Source organism: Netta rufina (assembly GCF_964035555.1).
Source record: "Netta rufina genome assembly, chromosome: 13".
Taxonomy (NCBI): Eukaryota; Metazoa; Chordata; class Aves; order Anseriformes; family Anatidae; genus Netta; species Netta rufina.
Window position 1 is genome coordinate 9,796,819 of NC_140136.1, and position 21,504 is coordinate 9,818,322.

General features: G+C 49.3%; 1 protein-coding gene across 1 annotated transcript in view; it reads left to right on the forward strand.

Moving 5' to 3' along the window:
• The first annotated feature begins 6,783 nt into the window (after positions 1 to 6,783).
• WTIP (WT1 interacting protein) overlaps positions 6,784 to 21,504 on the forward strand; it is a 77,998-nt gene continuing 63,277 nt past the window's right edge. Inside the window, exon 1 of the mRNA XM_084294790.1 lies at positions 6,784 to 8,464. Coding sequence (XP_084150916.1) covers positions 6,982 to 8,464 — 1,483 coding nt within the window. The 5' untranslated portion in view covers positions 6,784 to 6,981. The remainder of the gene's footprint in view (positions 8,465 to 21,504) is intronic.

The window sequence follows — 21,504 nt, forward strand, 5'->3', positions numbered from 1 at the left end:
TTCATGCTTTCCTGACCTATAGGCTCTGGCAGCTGGCAGGCAGATTGATGTGCCATTTCAGGTTGTGACCTTTACAACAAAGACCTCTTGCTAGCCATTTATTAGATCCCAGAAGATAAAATAGGCCTGCATTGAGTTAGAATATACCACTAATATTGAATGCTTCAAGCTGTTTCTTCACTGTCCCAAAGCTCTAAATTTGGATTAGAAAACTGAACACACTGAATTAAGGAAAATAAATTCCCCACCCTGTTCTGTTTCTTTCCCTTTAAATAGAGACGTTTTATTTATTCTCTTTGCAGCTGTAAGGACAAGTCTTCAATTGTGTGCATCTAAAATACTGGACTTAGAAGAAAGCAGAAACTAGGATGAAAGTAATAAACAAATCTTACACAAGTCAGTCATCTATTTGCTGCTTGCCTGATATTATTTCTGAGTTAGCCCCTTAAACAAGAAGATTACAAAGAGTATATACCTGCAGGTAAAGGGATTGGGAGGATGCAACTTAATGCTGTAATCTGGAGGCCTTGATTCTTCTATAAAGGAGGTATGGGATCAAGTAAATAAATGTACTTCTAGATATAGTGTGATAACTGTTTATATTAACAGTAGGAAATTACTGTTTTAGATACCTGTCATTATCTCTCTCATCAGCATGCAGCTTCATTCACATGAGAAAAATGAGAAATTTTCAGAATGATTTCCTAAAGAAAAGAAACTTAAGGAATTCCCCAACCAGTCCCCTCCAACAAAATATGAAGCTATTTGCAAACAGTAAGCAACTGCATCAGCAATCTCGAAGATACTGCAACTCTACAAGTAAGTGGCTCTAGACGTAGAGACCCACAAAAGTCCTTCTGTGGTAACACTTAGCCTTTAGGTGCAGCACACACCTGCCACATTTTGTCCATCTAAGTAGTGATTGGAGTTAGCAGGAGTGTGCTGGGAAGAAAGAGGGCAGCTGAGATACCTAACTAGAAGCCTGGTAAGCTGCCAGGAGCTATGGATATTATCAAGGGGACACAGAGAAAGCTGTATGTAGGTGGACCTGGAAGAGAATTAAAGGTGTTGTAGAGGAGTGCCAGAGATAGAAGAACACTGACAAGTCTGTTGAGGAATGTAGGCAATTAATGGGAGGAACCTGAAGGTATTGCATGTAATGTCTTAGGGCTCAGGTAAATTCTGGAGACTGTCGCAGTGGTTGAGCTCTACAGGCCAAAGGGGGGTGACAGTACTGCATTGTTATTGGGGATTTGGAGAAAAGGTTACAAGCTGGAGAACGCAAAGAATGCAGAATACAGTCCTGTATGAGACCAGCCTTCGTTAGTTCTATTGGTTATGGAACAGCTCCTTACTGCTTGCAAATATGTTTATTATTTTCAGTTAACAAGTGTTGCAGCTATCATTCTGTACCGTCTTATACAGAAAATACCATGCAAGGTAAATGTAATTGGTATTCTCAAGAAACATATGTCCCCTTTCTTCTCACCATAGCTGGAGTGCCTTGTATTGTGAGGTCAGGAGGTCGATGCTCATAGCCTTCTATATTTCTTGGCGTGGTACAAAAAGGCTCATACAGTTAGTCTGGTATTTTTCAGCAGCACAGAACAGAAGGACATGTATAGCAGTCTGCCCCTCACGCAGTGTTTCTGTTTCTTTACTAAATGTGTTAATGCAGTCTGTTTTTTTGTTTGTTTTTTTCCCCTGGATCATGGTTTGCAATATTGTCGTCAGGACTTAGTTTTTAGCACAAGATAAATTTTAGGTCTGTGAAGTCTCTGGTTTTTTTATTTTCAAGTCTGAAATAAGAATCTACGTAACTAAGAACTACTTAAATGTATTAAGTGGGTGCACTGTTAACAGTACTGGCCAAATAAATTATATATTTATGCATATGTAATAGCTGCTATTAAGCTAATAGATTGTGTTTGAATATACAGTGATTATGTCTTCTGATTGCAAGGGAAGTATGACTAAAGCTGTGTGCAGTCTCTCAGCTATGAGCAAATAAGCTGCTGTGGCCAGGAATGCCAAAAGCAGAAATAAGTAAGAGAAGTAGAAGATGAAGCTATAAAAGAAATAAGATACATAAATGGTGTATTAATCTTAAGTGCTTAGACATATGTTGTCTGTCTAACATAGCACGTTCACAAAGTGGCTGTTGTGACTGGAATTTTACAGGGTCTGTCCCAAGTCATATTTGTGCAGCATGGTGAATAGCTGCATTTGCAATGAATACGAAGAATGTAAAAAATGTTAAATAGTTTTTTATTGCAGATTTAGAATGAGAAGTGACCCGTAAGCCTGCAGAGTAGTGTTAGTGAAAAATATTTTAAATAGTTGTGTCTAGCAGTCAAAGGTAGCCATTCAAATACACTGCGTTCTGTCTACCAGAAGATGGTGCCCTAAAACACATTCAGTAATTCCAATTTTCAAAAACTGTGATCTGCGAATGAGTATTTAAAAAAAAAAAAAAAAAAAAAGTTAAGGTACAGTGACAGTCCTAAAAATAAAACAATTAAGTAATTTTGATGTTTTCATTCATATCCTGACATAGTGTAAAAATAGTTGCCCAGGCTACTGCTTCCAGTCAAGTGGCTAGTCTAGCTTTAAATTATTTTGGAGAGCCAGAATAACCTTAATTAACGTTATTTGCAGTCAATTCACCCAAATATTAATGTATATCAACATCCAAACTTCATATTCCAACAAGCTTGCTTATACTTAAAGTTATCACAATACAAATTAATATATAAGACCCAAAAAAACAAAGCACTATAAAACACAATACAACTACAACTTCAAAGAAAACAAAATCTTCAGTCCCTTCTCTCAAAATAAATACATTACTCAATGTAATTTTTGTATGAGCTTCACAATTATTTCTTTTTAATCAGGCTCAGAATAGAAAAAAGGAGAAGAATATTCATTATGTACTTCACCAAGAAACCAATCAATTTCAAAACTTGGGAGAGAACAGGAACCTGCATAATTGTAAGTCTTTCTTACCTTGGGGATTTCAGAGTATGATTTCATTGTTTTCTCACTATGGGAAAGAAGGAGAGAATTTGCAAAAGTCAGGTAGCACCCAAATCAACATGCAAATCTGCATAGCAGCTTTAAATTGTTAAATTGATGAGTCAGACAACAAACTCCTTCCTACATTGTCACAGTAAAGACACAAGATATGCTGCAACAGTGAGATTTTTTCCATTGTCTTCAATAGGCCCAAGGTTTTACCAGTAAATTCTTATATCTACAGATTCTCTGCTTTGTTGGTAATAAGCTGTATGCAACTCAGGGAGACAAAATCCCCAGCAGACCATTAATTTTCTCTGCCTGTTGGTTTGGCCAGCATTTCTTGAAGGCACTGGCAATTAGAAGAAACAGAAGTGTACTGCCTGTGAGGCCCAGCCGGATGATATTCACAGATCAATAACTCCACCTGGCTTTTTTGCTCCCTTTAAGTCTTAAACAAAGGAGTTTATTTAACAGAAGCAGCTGGCTTTCCTTAATATCTGTTTTACTGATATAACTCAAAATCAGACACAAGGATTACCACAACAAATTAAGAAATGGAGTTCATCTTTTATAATACTCTGTGATAGCTCATGTTGTTAGTTGCACGAGTCTTTTTGCAATATATACATTTACATCTGGTTGTTAATAGTAAGCAAATTTATTTAAACAAATTGGGGAGAAAAACATGTCAGGACTGTCAAGCTGTAATTGCCTTGTACTTTGGTTTTCCTTTTATATAATAGTAAGGAGAATGATGGGGGTACTTATTATAGCGACAGCAGTTTAAACTCTACACTTCTTGTTTGCACAGCTCGGCACATATGGTCCTCTATGAGAAATGCAGCAGTGCTCGAGTGTGTTATGTACCACTGCAAACATATTTATTTCACCCATGTGGGCTACATCTGTGGCTATAGTGTGGATAAATGTTATGTTCATTATGTGTATGACAGGAGTACGATTTACTGGAGAAGAGCGGGTCTGTAGTATTGCCCCTGCTGTAGGGCTGAGACAGGAACACTGTGCAGAAATACTCTGGCCCAGGGCTGCAACAGACTTGATTGGGCCTTGCTTTGAGGATTTACTTATTGAGCATAAGCTTTCAACAGTAAACATAAGTGATTTTTATTGTTTGATCCAAATTGCTTACTAAAAGGGGCTATTTCCGTAGATTCCCCAGACTCTCTCAGTCCCCAGTATGTTTTTCCCATGAGTTCATACTAAAGAAAGCACGTGGTTTAACTACTTACATACCAAGAGGCTTATTGTAGGAACTTGCAACCTGCTGCAGCAGCAGCATCAGACTGTGCTGGAGGCAGAACAAGGGCTGATTTGTGGCTTAGAAGACAGAGCTATGGGAGGACAACAAGCTCCTCCACTTGAGCTTATGCTTCTGACTTCACACAGCATCAGCTCTGCAGTTCCCACTGTTTGGCTCCTAAAAACAGATGCTCAAAATCTTTCCTTGTGTGAGCACACAGGCAGAGCCCCTCAGGATATGCTCAACACACCCTGTTTGATTAATAATAGAGTTACCTACTGTTGAGAAACAAAATTAAAAACAAACAAACTAACAAAAAAAATATATATATAATAAATCAGCTTTTCTGTATAGGTGCTCTGATGGCCTAAGTTCCCAGATTGTCCATGAGCCTTTCCTAGATTCACAAGAAGACAACCTAATAAAAACCGTCTGTGAGTAACCCAGAGCTAGTCAGAGGACGGATCATCCTAGCAAAGGCCCCAGGAACCAGAAATGGAAGAGCTCAGCACCCATGTGCTTGAAGGCAGCCTGTGAGATGCCCACTGCCCTTGGTGAACTTGGTTCAGGAGTCCCTGGCTCAGCACCCAAATTAACTGGGATTTCTGCACATGCTGCAGAAGGAACCTCTGTTTGATCTTGGTGGGTATGTGCCCACACCGCACAGCTCACAGCATCATCAGTGGAAGACACAGCATCATTTAGTGGAGGACTTGTTAGGTCAGAGGTTGGACTTGATGATCTTGAGGTCTCTTCCAACCTAGACAATTCTGTGATTCTGTGATCAGTGTCTTTGTCAACAGCTTCACCAGAAAGCACAAGGCTTGAACGGGGCAGGGAATTGAAATGCTGCTGTGATCCAGGTCAGCGCCATGGCACCTTCACCAGGAGGCTTCTGCTGCCATCGCCCAGGGCCCACGCTGTGCTGTTTGGAACCGCAGCAGTACGTGCCGGGATGTGCTACAGCAAGAGGTGCTTTCAGCTGTCACACACCTGCAAAACAGAGGTAAGACGTACCTTCTAGGAAGTAACCTCTGGAAGCACATGGTGACACCAGCAGAAAGTGTAATGAGACTGCTGGAGATGGGAAAACGTAGCAGAAAAGTTGTTGACTCCCAAGAGGGGTTGCATCTGTACACATACGTTCACATCAAGAGCGAACAGCCTCTTCCATGTTTAGCAGGTTTGCTTTTCAGGGCTGGTTTTGCACATTTAGATGGTTTGCTAGATTTTTTTTTATATATATTTTTTTGCCTACCATCCTGCACATGCAAACAAACAGATTGCCAATCAATTGCCCTCCACAGCTGGGGACATTTTCGAGTACACAGTTGCTTTTAATGTTTAATTAGGTATGATAACAGGATAAAATGTTCTTGGCAGGAGCAGAGCACCTGCAGCACAAACTTGCAATATATTTCTCTCGTTGCATCAACACCACTCAGGTACCTATTGCTTGGGCTGCACCAGTGTTTCTGAGATCAGCACTGATGCTTGTCAGGGAGTTGTACTTATAAAAAAAAAACTGTAGGCTACCGTTTCACATCGGAGGTCTCAGTTCAGCAGTCCGTTTGGTGGTGTTTTCTGACAGACTGCTGTGTGTATACAAACGTAAATGCCAAGCAGCGCCGTGTTTGTTACAGGATCAACAGATAAAGCTTTCGCGAAGTTGCACAAACAGCAGCACGCTTTTTTCAAGCTCATGTCAATTCACAGATTGCTTTGGGCCACGGCGCGTTCATCGCGTCTCGGTAGTGCTTTTATTTATTTATTTATTTAAAAACGAAGCCACAGGGAGTGCAAGTAGCCCTCAGGTGCCGGGGCTGCGGCACAGGTGGGAGCCGCTCGCAGCGGCCGCGCCTCAGCCCCTGCCCGCGGGGGGCGCGCCCCGGCCGAAAGTTCCAGTCAGGGCCGAGAGCGGGAAACGGGGCCGCGGCCGCCCCCGCCCGGCACCGCGACCCCCCCTCAGCGCCGGGGACTCCCCTCAGCCCCCGGCCGAGCCCGGTGGCGGTGACAGCCCCGGGCAGCGGCGCTCGGGAGCGGGCCGCGCTGAGGGGAAGCCGCCGGCCCCGCCGCCGCGGCCGCCCTCTCCCCGCCTGACTCGGTGCAAATCATTGTTTGGCTCCGGCATTAACTACATTCCAGCGGGACGCAGCGCCCAGTCTCCTTCCTCGCATTCCTGCCCCACACAAAGGAGTCCCTGCCTCGCCGCGCCCCGCGCCCCGCCGGCCGCCCCGCCAAGCCCCTCACGGACCGGCCGCCGCCTTCGCCCCCGCCCGGGGGTGCGGGCCGGAGCCGCGGCCCCGCCGCGGGGCGGCCGGCCGGGGGCGGCGGGGGCAGGGAGCCGCCGAGCGCAAATTCCTCCGCGCAGCGCGCCATTGACTGGACCCAGCAACTTATTTAAGGCTGGAAAGTGACACAGGGGTTCCTCGCCTCCGCTCGCCGCCCGCCGCCGGGCAGCCCGGCCGCACCGAGCCGCACGGAGCCGGGATGCCGCTGAGGTGATCGCCGCGCAGCCTGCTCGCAGCCCGGGCCGCCCGCCGGGGAAGGAGCCGCGTCCCGCCGGCTGTGCCCCGCCGAGGAGCTTGCTTTTGGGGGCGGGTTTTTATTTTGATTTTTTTTGCTGTTGTATTTATTTTTTAATCTTTTCTGCTCCGGACTGCGCCTTCGCAGAGAGTTTCGCCGGGCTCCGGCCGAGCATGGAGAAGTACGAGGAGGACATGGCACTGAAGGCCACCAAGCTCCTGGAGGACCTGTCCCTCTACGAGCCCTGCCCGGAGGCACCGTACGGCCGGGGCGGCCGCCGGGACCCGCCGCTCCCCCCGGACCTGGAGGAGACCAAGCGGGTGCTGGCCGCCCACATGCCGGCGGAGCAGCGGGGCCGCAAGATGAACGGCACCGCCGCGCCGCCGCCGCCGCCCGCCGAAGCCTTCCCCTTCCCCGCCGCCCCCTGCGGCAAAGCCTACCCGCCCGCCGCCCCGCTCCGCGCCGCCAACGGCCGCGCCGAGCCGCCGCCACCGGCCGCCGGGCCGCCGTGCTGCGAGGAGGGGCTGTGCACCCGCTCCGAGGTGGCGCTGCCCTGCTACAGCGGCTTCCCCGACAAGGGCAAGCGCTACTCGGCCGAGGGCTACCGCTACGCCGGCGCCTACGACGGCGGCTACGTGGCCAAGGGCGGCGGGAGGGTGGCCGGGGGCCCCGACGGCAAGTACGGAGCCGCCAGCCCCCGGGCCAGCCTGGCTCCCGCCGCCGCCTCGCCGGGCCCCGGCGCCGAGCACGGCAAGTTCTCCAGCCCCCGCTCCAGCCTGGGCGGCGCGGGGTGCTCGCTGCCCTACGAGAAGTTCTCCAGCCCCCGCTCCAGCCTGGTGGTGCCCGGGCAGGACAAGTACGGCAGCCCCCGCGGCAGCCTGGTGCAGTACGACGGCGCGGCGCTCAGCCCCCGCTCCAGCTACGCCAGCACGGCCAGCGACACCAGCAAGCACTCCAGCCCCCGCGCCAGCCTCACCAGCTACGACGGCGGCGGCGGCAGCAAGCCCAGCAGCAACCGCACCAGCGGCATCAGCATGGGCTACGACCAGCGCCACGCCAGCCCCCGCTCCAGCACCGCCAGCCAGTACTCGTGCCCCACCAGCCCCCGCTCCAGCTACTCGGACTCCAGGTACGGCCCGCCGGGCGGCGCCGAGCTGGACGGGGCGGCCGCCGCCGGCCTGGCCGTGGCCAGCCCCCGCTCCAGCCTCTGCGGGCCCCCCGAGGGCCGCGGCGTGCAGGGCGCTGCCGTGGTCAGCCCCCGCTCCAGCATCTCCAGCCAGAGCTCGCGGAGCTCCCGCGGCTCCATGAGCGCCTACCCCGAGCTGCAGCTGCCCTCGCCCCGCTCCTCGCTGCTGGGGCCCGGCCTGCAGGAGGACTGCGCGGTGCCCGAGCTGCCCGACGGCTACCACAAGATCCACGCCCAGTCCCCGCCGCGCCACGACCCGCAGCACCCGGCCGGCGGGGCCGGCCCCGACGCCGCGGCCCCATACGCCTACAGCCCCGGCAAAGGCTCGGCCTCGGCCCCCAAGTTCAAGCTCCCCTACCAGGTGACGCCGAGCCGGGACAGCGGCCCCAGCCAGGCGGAGAGGAGGCTGGAGGCGCTGACGCTAGAGCTGGAGAAGGAGCTGGAGATGCACATGAAGAAGGAGTACTTCGGTGAGTGACCCGCTCGGGGAGACAGGGTGTAGGGCCTGGAGGGGGCGAGTGGCTAGATGGTGATGGTGTCTGGGGCCTGCCTGGAGCTGGGCGGTTTTAGCTCTGGGGAAGGTGTGTGATACCCAGAGCTGCTTTGGGCCAGTTACCCACTGAAGTCTCTGGTCATTGCAAGACAAAGCTGTTTTACCACAGATACTGTCTTTCTAACTGGTGTCAGAAGCGTTTGCACCTTGCCTCATCCCTGGCATTTCATCTTCTATTTCTTGCACAGTTTGCTAGGCTTTGTGACTCTTCCCCTTCCAAATGTGGCCATGAGACTTGTCTGAAGTGTTACAGCAGCTGTTGGGGTTTGTGCTGATTTGCTCATTTGCTTTCACCGATAAAGTTCAGCCTCCCTGAGGCTGTGATATTTGTGATCATACTTTCAGGCCATCTGCAGTGTTTAAATTGTTAAAGAGGATGAGCCTGGCTGGTGAAGCAGTTTTAGTGCCACATTCACTTACGTTATCCTAGTCTGGAGTGCTTGTGGGATCCCCAGCATTGTTTCCACCCCGTGAGGCCTTGCAGGTCTGTGCTGCGTACGAGTCTGGTAGGGGCTGGTGTCATCCCTGGCACGTGAGGGGAGGTTGGGGGAGAGGAGACCTGTCTGTCCTTGGTGAGGTTGTGTCAACTTTGTGGTAGTAATCTAAGTATCTTCAGTGCTTCTTTATAGAACAAAAGCAACTTCTTGAAACACGTGAAGGTGCTTTGTAGTCATGTCAAGTTCCTGTGTCTTATATTTTATACTGGGTGCAAACAGGGTACTGGGTGAACTGGAGCTGAGGGCTCTGTGGGGGGGTAGCTACTGTCAGAGGAGGGAGAACAAGGCCAGGGGAGGTGGGGGCTCGGGGTCATGAGGGACTTGGGGTCAGTCAGCACCCAGCAGTGGCCCGGGGTGTGGGAGCTGCCGAGTCCCCTGCCTCTGAGGGGCCGGGTACCTCAGCCTTTGTGTGCTGGCTGGGTGCTGAAAGTGTGATCCGTGGGTGACACAAGCGTTGTGTGAGATGGACACACGTGTTACCTCAGTCCATGATTTAAACACTGAATTTCCAGGTAGCTTTTGGTGTAGCATGAGTGTGCTCTGTGCGGGAGGGAGGAGTTGCAGGGCTTTGTGTGCTTGTAGTGAGATGGACCTGGAGAGATCGCTTGAGGTAGCTGAGCGAGTGGTGCCCTCTCCTACTAGGAAAGCCTTTCTGTGAACTGTGGTGGTATTGTTTTTACAAGCTCTTGTGTCTGGACAAAGGAGGCTGAATACAGTGCCAGCTTACTGCAGCAGCCTCGTTGTGCCTCCATCCATCCTGTGCGGGGCTGAAGAAGAAAGCTGGTGGTTTGCTGCACCTGGTGAGGGGCTTCAGGTGCTGGCAGGCCCGTCACCAGCTGGGGTCAATAATAGTAAGGTCAATAACGGGTCACTCATGAGTACGTGCAGAAGCTGCATGGGGGTAGAGGGGGATTAATTAATGTGCTAACACCAAGAAATGTTAACTTCAAAATATCAGTGGTGTGCAGTGAGAGACAGAACTAAAAGGCATTTTGAGTAAGAAACATATCTTATGGTTGTCCTGACCCTCTGCGAGGTTTTTCCAGTGGCTAGGGAAGCTGGGTGTGATCAGGGGCTCCAGGAGCAGCCTCAGGAATCTGTGGTGTGGGTGGGTTTTACTTATTTATAAGGACTTACCTGTTGTGAGTGTCACTACTTGCATGTATATTCTCCCACAACATGTTGCAGCATGCCCTAAGCCTCGACAGATGTGTCCTGTGTCGGGTCGGCAGCAAGCTTGTGCCTTTCTGTCTGGGAACACACGTACCAGCTGCCCCCTAGGTATTTGTTGTAGCAGCAGAAAGTTGCCACAGCTTGCACCCTAGAAGTAGATGAAATCCAGAAAACTGGGGTGCTGTAAGAGAGGGCTGACTTGTCTAAGTTGTCAGAGTTTTAGTGAATTGTGGTGGGCTCGATCCTGCATTTCTGGTGCAGATCACCCATAGAAGTGAATGCTGAGCTTTGGCTGAATGAGCTTGTGGGGGCTTGGTCTGGTACAACTGCAGGCTGATGGGACAGAGACAAGGAGAAAGACCAGCATGAGAAGAAGTCTGCTTATTGTCAGGTACAGGAGCAGGTTATTTAGGTCGACTTTTCTGAGAAGTTCTTGATGTTAGTAAAAAGAAGCAAGCAGAAATGCATTAATTTCTAGCATCACACATACTTGTGTCTGACATGCTTTGAAGGCAATTGCAGTGCCCTGTGGTGCCCATGGAGAACAGAAATGTTAAGCCAATAGTCAACAGAGCAGATGGTTTAATGCTCCTTAATTAGATGAGCTCAATTGCCTGGTGAATAAATGCTCATGTGGTGACACTGATGTAATTTTACTGTGTTCTCTGCACCCCCTGCCCCCAGGAAAGAATACAGTGATTCTTACTTTGTCCATTCAAAGCGAGGGCTACTCCACGCGGTGCTGTCTGCAGACCACTGTGTTCTGTCTTGTGTCCAAATACAACTTCCAAAATTTGGACAGTGAGTTATTTTAAATCTGAGGTCAAGTGACTAACCAGTCCTGTTTGGAGGAAGAATAACTGTACCCTGCGTTCGTTCTGTTTGTGGGTCAGTCTGGGTGTTCCCCTCACCATGCTTGTGCTGGCAGTCCTGGCGGCTCTCCCAAACCGCACTGCTCCCTTTCAGAAGCAGCCTGTATTCTGGGGCAGATAAATACACGATGAAGCTGCTGTTGCTGCCGTTGCTCTTGCCCTTTCCTCCTCTGGAATGAGATGGGCAAGGTGACTGGAGATCGGGTGTCTGCCCCAAGTCAGAACACAGGAGCGTTAGTAGAAGGACCCAGAGAGAAGGGACAAGAACCAGTGTCCTTCAGTAACACTGCCCAGACAGAGCACCCCTGTGGGACTGGCTTTGCCCTTGGGGACCTGCTGAAGTGTCCTCCTGTGATCAGGGCACGTACAGCGTGTGAGCATTGGAGAGGAACTGGATGGCATGTCCCAGCAGATCTGGGGGCTAGCAGCTGGCTCTGAGCAGTGCTGTGCAGGGAGCTTTGCTGCCTCACCTTCTCCATCCCACTCTTCCTTCCAGCAGGCTTCAGTGCGTTTGTAGAGAGAAGGAAGATTTCATTACACAATTGGTTTAGTCTGACCAAAAGCAGCAATGCTGCAAGAAGTGCCTTGCGCCTGCCCTGCTCCCAGTTGCACAGCTGAGAAGTAGCACCCTGCCACTTCCAAGTGCTCCCACCAGCATGTTGCAGCCACATGTGCTCACTGAGCTCAGAGAAAAGCAAGCCTGCAAAAAAGGAAGGAGATAGGAAAGGTTGCTTTGGGCTGGATCTGTGAGCTGCTCCGGATTCACCCCTGTGATGGGGTGAATGAGATGGCCGGGGCTGACCCAAGGGTGCAGACAAAGGGCACAGGAAGGCTGAGGCTGTTCCTTTGGCAGCGTTCCACAGGTGGGTAGAACTGTGAGCTTTTGTGCTCATGTTGCAGGGGGAGCAGGTACAGCTACCTCTTCCCAAACTGCTTTATCCTAAACCCCCTGAGGCCCCTGTCCGTCCCCTCCCGAGGTACTGACGGTTCAGTAAGCGTGCTCAGTTTACTGGCAGACGCTAAGAACAGAAGCAATAAAAAAGTAATTTCACTCAGTTCCATAACTGTTCTCAGATGGGCTTTGTATGCAATGAGGTAAACTGCCAAAGCTGTGTTTTGGGGATGTTTAAAATTGAATGTGCATTCTGAGGTGTCAACAGGACGTTCGTGGGTGTTGGAACGTCAGCAGCTCAGGCGCTGGCTTAAATTCTATTTACTTTGCAGAAACCTTTGGGCTGATGTCTAGGTGCTGAAAAAGAAAGTTTTGGCATACCCGTCCAACTCAGAGCTGTCCTTTTGGGACTGACTGTAAACCTGTGACTTGTCATCTGCCGGGCAGGGAAATGTCACGCTGGCTGGGATGTTGGTTTCAGACAAGATCTCTGTCCTGTGGCTCTGCTGGCGTTGTCAGAAATGGAAGGAGAGCCTGCAGAGGGGCACGGGCAGCAGCTGTGTGTTCCTGGCAGCCCCTGCTGTGCTGCAGCCGTTGCCTAATGAGGGCTGTCTGCCTATCCTGGTCAGGGTGGTGGGATCCCATGCGAGAATTGATTTAGTAATTGTCTCACTATCTTGGACTAAAAACAAGATGAAAAAGTGCAGTGAAACTACATAGGTGTGGGGTCAGTGAGTTGTCTTCTGTCTGTGCAGTCTGGGGAGATGAGCGGTGTTTGCACCCCTGCACAGTGCCCGTTGTGAAGGTGCCTTCCCCAGCCTCTGCTACACATCAGGTGCTTCCCACCCCCTCACTGCCACCTCACCCCTTGTTTCACATCTGGTAGGCAGAATACAGCGAGTTCATACCCTGCTTGTTAGTCCACAGTGAGAAACAACCGAGCCTGTCACAGTGAGCTTTGTCCTTTTTCCTGGAGACTCAAAGCTGCCAGGAGTTCCCTTCCTGTCACTGGTCCTGCACCCAGGCATCAGGCAGTACAGTTTTATGTACTAAATGTCTGTAATATGGGTACCAATAACCATATGTGGCAGGTTGAGTGTCTATAACTTGCACAGAAGCATGCACTATGGACTGGGACGGTGCTTCCTTACCTTCAATAGCAGAAAACTTGACTCTGAATAGGAGGGGTTGTTTAACTGTTTTTTTCTTGTTTTTGTTCTTTGTGCTTTTCATCTTCGGTTTAGTCAGTGTTAGAGATGCACTGGGTGCAGGGGATGATGGCGATGTGCAATAACTGCCATGTCTTCTGTTAGGGCTGCCACAGATAAGTTCAGCATTAGAGAGGTTTGGATGTGCCGTGCAGCATTGGTGCAGGTGTATATGCTGCCATGGTGTGGTAGGCCCTGGTTTAGTGGTCACCCTTCCCGGTCACCATATACTTTAGGAAATGTGTTCATGTACCTCTCTGGGCATCACAGCTGGTTGGTTTTGAACCACAGGGCGATCCACTTGGTCTTCTGGATCTGAAGGAAAGGAGATTGTTTAGGTTTGAAATGCGTGCAAAAAGAAACTTCTCCCATGTTGCAAAGTCAATAGCCTTGCAGAAAGGAGATGGAGGATATAGAAAGGTAAGAGCTGAGCGGAGCCCATGTTGCAGTTTGCTTTGGTTTGGAGCCCGCTGCCCTGCTGGTGACTGTAGAGCCTTGGGGCTGCTGTGCAAAGCAGTGAGCAAGTTGTTAGATCTGCCTGGTTTTAGGGCTCTGTCACAAGCTCCAGTGTTCCTATTGCATTCCTCAAGTAAGAGGCACTCAAATTTCCAGAAGTAACAACAGGCTTTTAACACCCTTCTCATCCCGTGTTGTGTTCTGCCCCTAAAAATGGTCAGGTGTGCCTTCTTAGAGGGGTTAAGGAAACATCCTAAGCAGGATCCCAAGTCAAAATAATCCTGGCTGGTATTGGCAGTTGTTTACTTAGCCTCTGTACCTGACCCTCCACAAAGGATTGTATGTGTGGGCATCCCCGTTTGGTGTCAGATCATGCGCTGGAGATTTGTACACCATGGTGGGTGAATCAGGAGCAGCCACAGAATCCATCAAATTGTATTTTGGAGAGTAGGAAAATGGCCCTAATTTGGAGTAACAGGTAGCTGTCAAAGTGGCTGCAGTAAGGTGAAGCTGATGCTTTTAAATGTCAAAGTGATACACCCAGAGAGAAATCTTCCACTGAAGAGGTAACTCTGAAGTGGGTGTTGAGGATGTCTGTTGTGCTTGCGTGCTCCTGCTTCATGGTGGCAGCAGCAGAGATACCAGTCTGTTATCTTGGGCATCCTTCGGGCATCGTTAGTATCCATAGTTAATGAACTAGGATGCAGATGCCTCTGTTGCAGCCATGTTGGATGTTTAGAAGGCCTTCAAAGCAAGTGAGTTTTCCAAATGCTCAAGCGATTAAAACCAAAAATCCTGGCAAAGTCATTTTTCAGATGGTTTAAAGGGTGGTTCAGCAATGGAAAGAAAATAAATCAGCAGCACTAATCCAGAAAGTTGAGTTTTACTAAAACCAAGAAATATTTGCAAAAATGGAAGGGGGCTTGGCCTCTTGCCTATCACAGCTACCACAGGGCAGTGCACTGTGGTGTCCTGGCAGAGTTGTGGTCTGGGGTTTTCCTTGGCAGGGCACAGAGCCCTGCAGCGCTGGGGACATCTCTTTTGTTTTGGACTGAGCTCAGGCACTTGCCGAGGGTGCAATCCACTGTGTCCTTCAGTGCTGTGAGGGGAGGGCTGGCTGCCAGCCGGGCGCTGGGGCAGTTGTTTGTACCGGGGTGAAGGTGCTGGCATCCCGTGGGACCCTGTTCCATGCATCCCCTGTGCTACTGGCTGGAGAGGGGGTGCAGCCGCTCCTGCAGTGCCTTGAGGTACACGTCTTGTCTTGTGGCGTGCCAAGGTGGAGCACTTCTGCTGTCAGCATTAGCTGTGTCCAAAATCACTTCTTAATTTGTGGCTGGAGAAACTGGGCGTCGCTGGGAGCACAATGTGGTGCTTGATTTATGCCCATCCCGCACAAAGTGCGTCTTCTCTGGCAGGGGTGGGAATGTGTGACATAAAGCACAACTGCAGCAGCAGAAAGGAAAGAAATACAGGAATGCGCGTGGTGTCAGCAAGCTGTAGTATGAGCTTAAAAACGCACATATTGGAGGGCTGTGTTCAACAGCCTGCAAGGTTTGAGTGCTGACAGGACAGTGGTACCTGGGGCTGGGATTGTTCCTCAGAGATTGTTCCAGGGGTGTGATGGTTCCCAAGGCTGGCGGTAGGATTCCAGTTGGCTTATCTGGGGGCAGGACCAGCCTTTAGTTCTTAAAATTAGCAGCCGTGCTAATAATCATTCAATAAACATCTGGTTTGGGTTGGATTTTTATGTGATTTTTCACTTTGCCTGTGTGGATCTCATCTCTGGGTGTGGATTTTGTCCCACTTGCTACATCAGAGTGGATATTTCTGGTGTGGTGTGTGTTATCTCTTCCTATTAACCTCACCGTGTTTGTTTAACTTCCTATCAGTGTGGCCTTGTTGCTGCGCAGTGAGACAGAGGAGCGCAGCAAAACGGCCAAGTGTTGTGTATCTCTTCCAGCTGGAGAGTTTCACATCATCTGAAACTTCATTCCTCGCTTCTTGGAGTGGTTTTACTAAATCTCCAATGTCACGTTTACGTATTCCAGCAAACTTTTAAGAAAAGGCCTATGACTCATTAAGGGGAAAGAAAAGCACAACAGCACAGCAGAGCCCAAACACTCATTTAATGCTCAGCTGAGAACTACTGTGCATATAAAACATGTAGGGGCTTTCATTGCGAGGCTCAAATGGGGCAGGGATTTATTGCTAGTGACACCTATTTCCAAATTTGAGATCCTGGAAGAGTTCCCCTCAGCTGATTTTGCACAAAAGCTTGTAGATGGTTGTGTTTAAAGCTTTAGGTCGGGCTGCAGTGGTGCACGTGTCTGACAAGTGCGGGTTAGCTGCTGTCTTGCTTGGGGTGGCTCTGAGCCCTGACCCTCTCTACCCTGAGAAGGGGGCAAACTGGCAGCTACTGTGTGGCTTGGAAGAAGGGGTCTGGTTGCACAGGAGCCCGAGCCTCTCCTACAACAACCACATCAGCTCCAAGTCCTGGGCGAGGTGGGTGGCGAGGCACTGTGTGACCGTTCTGCTTGGTTATTGGGGTGCATGGCTTAGGGAATTCCTGTCCACATGATATACCCAGTAGTGACAGAGCTCCTCGGGCTCCTCTAAGGAGAATGTTGTTGCTTCACACACAGCAAAAGCAGAGGTAATTCCCCAGTCCCAAACCCTGCTGTTTGTCCCTGCTGAGCAGGGCTCTGCACCCTGTTGTGAGCACTGTTGCCTTTGGGGTTGGGCTGGTGCAGGCTCTGCTGGTGGGTGCCCTTGCGAGGAATTTTTGGGAGTTGAATTACCAAAGGAAGAACTGAGTTTCTGCAAGTGACAGGGTGCCTCTTGGCCAGGGTAGGTCACCCAGAGCTCTAACTCCATAAGAAAAGTAAATTTGGACTGAACGTGGCTTCCAGCACTGACTTGAGAAATTAGTACTAAAGATAAGCAAACTCCAGGGATAAGTCTAATGACTGTGAAGAAGGATATGACCTGGTTGGAATAACACCACAAATACCCATGGCTGTATCTGGGGAAGATGATTAATTCTAATGCCTTTAACTGCAGACAGCAACACGCAGGTGCATGTGGTGTGAGGGTTAGCACAGGTATTTGCAGTTACTGGGAGAAGGGCAGGAAAGGTTGTCTTCAAATGCAAAGAATACCAATACCATGTATTGTCACGAAATAGCTAGGGAAGGGATGCAGTGAGCAATGGCAAGGCATTTAACAGGTTACTGGAGGTCAGGCCTGGGTTTACACGATTGCTTTTCTAAGAATTTGGTCAAACAAGATGTGTTTCGGTTCAGAACGTATTTATAGTTTTTGTGAAAAGTAGACAGCTATTGTGGAAGAACTGCTGGGGATTCTCAGATGGTTTCCTGGCCATCCAAACATTTGTTTAATTGGTGAACAGTTTCACTTACAACACCGCAGAACTTCTGGAAAGTGAAAACAAGATGTTTTCTCCCTTTTAATGTGGCCACTTGAAAAAATTTTAAAAAAATCAGAGTTAAAATAAAGAGAAGCCATTCCTAAATTCAGTTTGACAGTTGTGCAGATTTAGATGCTTTTGCATTGCTCCGGCTCACTTGGATCATGTTTCTTGTGGTCCACGGAGACCCTGTGGCCTCTCCCAGGCATGGGAAATGCCATTGCGTGCTGGCGGTCATTGCATAAACCTTTCTCCCGTGCGGCAGCCTTGTCCCAAAGCACATGCTTTGCACAGAGCTGGGTTCCCATGAGTGAAGCTCCAGGACTAGCAGATTCTGCTGCACTGACCCCTCAGATGTTACCTCTGTACCGGTGGTCCCAGTCGACAGAGCTTCAGGTAAGGTCGGTTCTGAATGCAGGCCCCTGGAGGGGTCAGCATGGTGTGGTGCTGGACCTAAACACAGGGCCAGGCGGCTGTTTGTGCGTGTCCCAAACTAAACTCTGCTAATCTGAGGTTAACTTTTGAGTGCAGAATCTGTGCCTGGCCTTTGCAAAACTTAGTACGTGTACAGGGTGTGATTGGTGGGAAACCTTTATTAAAAAGTGGTATTGATGAGGAGAAGTGTGGTTTTTTATTTTTTAACTCATCAAGTGCTGACCTGATTGAATTGAGGCAGTGGACAGGTCTCTGCTGCTGTGGCCTGATCCCGTTTCCCTGGCATTGTGCATGTGCCGTTACCTTCGGTGTTTTCAGAGCAGGATCTTTGTTTTCTGGTGTCTTTGCTCCTGTAGTGAAATTCTGGCTCAAATTCATTTGTTTGGGCCAGATGTTGAATGATTGGAAGATAATCACGGGGGAATGGTTCTGAGCAGGGGGATAGTGAATAGACTTTGTCACTCAGCCATGGTTTCCTCGACTTGAAGCGTGCTAAGCCAGCTGTGTGCTGCTGCCCTGCTTGTTCTGTCACGGACATGAAACGCAGCAGCGATGGATCCACAGTCCCCGTGGACTGACTCACCTGTCGCTCTCCCCACCTCTCCAGGGTTAAATAAATTCAAAGAGAATGTTATTTGTTGTGTTTAAAAAATAATGAATAAGGCAGCGAAAAGTGTTGGAGCCCAACATCAGCTGAGACTTAGAGAACTGCTGATTAGACTGGGAAGCAGAAGGAGCTGTAAGTGGTAAAATCTTGGGTCTCAGCGTTTGTCTCCGCGCTGTGGCAGTTGCTGTGTTATTAACTTTCAACATCCCAATATTTGGGGATAGTTGGGGGGAAACACCTAAGTCCTCAGAGGCAAAGGAGAAGTTTTAATGAATGGCTAACGCTGCTGCAGCTCTTCTTTTGCCAAGCAGTTATGTGAAAATTCTCTGTAATTGGTGGGTTGCCCATTTTTAATCAAAGCCATGTTTCCCAGATCTAAACACTCAATAGAAAACAGAGCTGTGCAACAATCAAGTGCATTGGAGTCCAGATTTTGAGCTGGTTTGAGAAATAAGCATGAAATTTTCTGAAGTGTAGGTCAGTAGCTGGTATTCTTAGAAAGTGTGTTGGCTTGGTTTACCTGTTCCTGGCCAGAGCGGGCTGAGCCTCCGTGGTGCAGCCCTGTAAGTCAGCAGTGGTTCACATTGTGATGTGTTTGCTCCAGTGAAAAAGCACTAGGTCAGTGCAGATCCTAGTGACTTAACTATGAAGAAAACATGAGACACCCAATTTTTCCGTAGTGCTGTTGCATAACAAGGACAGACCTGCACGGACAGGGTAAGATGGTGCTGCTCAGCTGCACGTGGGGGCTAGGATGTGGAGAGTGAGTCCTGCTGGCTGGTAAGAATGGGGGCTCTGAGCATCCTCTTGCCCTGCTGTCCCTGTTTGTCCTCTGTCAGCTGCTGCGGTGATTTTGTGTGGCCTTTTGTCGCAGTTTCTCAGAGGTGCTTGTTTATTGTTGAGCAAACACTTGGAGCTGGGTAACTTTGTCTTAGTGGCCAGGACAACATCATATTGCTAGCAGGATGTCACATCTAGCGTTTTCGTGTGTTTTTATTATGCCCAGCCACCCTCTCTTTTAAACCTTTTACCAGCTCTGTATTTTGACAGTCAGTCTCTGAAACATTTGGAAGTTTTGCAGTCATCCTCAAGGGGAGTTGTAGTTTGACTGTGGACAGCTTAGTGTTAGATGGGAATTTCTTGTAAGCAGTGCTGAATGCGGAGTCTGAAATAACACTGCAACACTATGAAAAGGTAAAAAAAAAAAAAAAAAAAAAAAAATGTTTAATGGAAAAATAGATTTCACATTTCACTGAAGAGGTTGCACAGAGCGGAAGAATAGCCATGGGCATGGCTGATGGGTGTATGGACATGGGAGATGCTGGTCTCTGGTTTGCAGGTGGTCACGTGGAGTCACCTGATGTGTGAGCTGCAAAGGAACTGCCAGGGCTCCAGGTACTAGTGCCCTTTTTTCCTTTGGTTGCATTTTTTGCAGCAAAATAGTGGTCCTGCTCAGTGATGCTTAGTTTTTCCTGATGTTTTGGAGGCAATCCTGATTAGGTGTGGATTCAAATACTGTTTCACAATCAGTTTGAGAGAAGCTCCTTGCTTTGTGTGGCCTGGAAGGAGACTCCACAGGTTATTTTTGTACGTGAGCTTAGAGGAAGAGCATTCCTGCGCTAGGCCTGCAAGGGAGGCACAAGGCTTCCTGGCACCAGCACAAGCAGCGTCTTCAACTCGGGTCACTGCTCTGTTGAGAAGAGAGAAAACCAAGGCAAGTTTAGTGCTTGTTGGGGCTTGGAGTTGTATGTGACTGCTGCACAGGGCAGGTACAAAGCAAGGTTTGCCCCTTGCTGCAGCTTCTGGCAGGGTGGTGACGTGATAATTCACTGACCAAGTCCTTCATAGCCCTGCAGCTTCACAGAGCCACTGTGCTGGGGGCTGCAAGGACTCAGGAGTGCCAGACCATGCTGTGGTGGTGGTGTTTTGAAACAAAAAAACAACCAAAACATATGTAAAACACCCACTACCTCCCTGACTTCTTAGGTATAGGAGAAAAGAGAAGAGGTAGCTTGGGTTTGGCTGGAGCAGCCTTACACAGGGTGTAAGAGCAAACAGACGTTACTTTTTTGGGAAAACGTTTCCTCAACTCGTGCTCCACACCTGGGAGGAATTCAGGCTGGTGAAGAACCAGCACAGAAAGAGGTGATCCCCAGAGGCTAATTTGCATTTGCTTACAAAGAAAATACTTTGAAGATACTCCAAGTGCAGACTTGCAAGGCAGCTTCCTGGGGTGCCAAGAGCGTGAGGCTCTGCCTCTCCCTGCTGCTGCTCTCACCTTGCAGGGGCTTTGCCCACTGGGGCTGACACCGGTGGGGAAGGAGCACCCTGGGTGCCATGGTGGCCTTGCTCTGGCCACCCTGCCTCGCTTGGGTCTAATTTATTTCCGTAGCTTGTGAAAGAGGAGGGGAAAAAAACTTAGCTCCTGAGCTTAGGCCAAGTCTTGGAGTCCCTCACGAGCAGAGCTGCCTTTGAAATTGCTGGGTGTTTGGCTTGGTTGAGGACTGGCAGAATGGGGAAGCCCAGAGGTGCATTATTGTGGGGTCAGAGAAAGGGTGCATCACGAGGTCTGGGGGGAAGCAGGGTTTCTTTCAGTTTTTGGACAAAGTACCCCATGAATAATGAGTATTTTGGCTTAGAGGCTTTGCATTTCCAACTAGGTCAGTCCGCACACTGTGCCTGTGCAGGGAATTTCGAGCCCTGCTCTGCAGGTGGGGAGGCGAGCTGGGAAGCTGCTGGGGGCCATTGCCCTGGGTAGGGACAGAGCAGGGAAGTCACGGGAAGTGTGTGCATTTGGGGAACTTTTAAATTGGTGTACTTAGCCAGTGGTTATTACAAGCTGTCACAAGTGAGACTGTTTTGTACCCAGTAGTCCCATCTTTGGTTTCTATCCTGCAGCTCAGCACCAGGGCACTGACTTCTGTGTTGGGGGAGAGCTGAGCTAAGGCTGTTCTGTGACGGCTGGAGTGTAGATCTGAGCAGAGAGCAGTCCACATGCTTAATTCTAAATAGGAATAATGTTTCAAGCTTTTTCTTCTTGAAGGGCTCCTGGATCAGGTCATTTAGAAATAATAGCAAATAGTGCTCAGGGCGATATTGTACAGGGAAAGAAGTTGCTACAGAAATCAGTGGCTGGGAGACACCCAGTATTTCAGGTCTGAGCTGAAGGGCCTTCTGCTAGCAGATGCTTGGGTATTAATTATGTTTCAGCAAGTAAAGGATTGAGATTAAAACTAGCACTATAGAGGAACATAGCTTTCATTTTGGGGGGGAGGTAAGGTGTAAGTTGCGAACTCCTATGTCACACTCCATCTTTGCAACGTGTCAGTTGGTGTAAGGAAACAGGGATCGAAGCTATCAGATGAAAATCACTTGGGAACAACCAGTTGT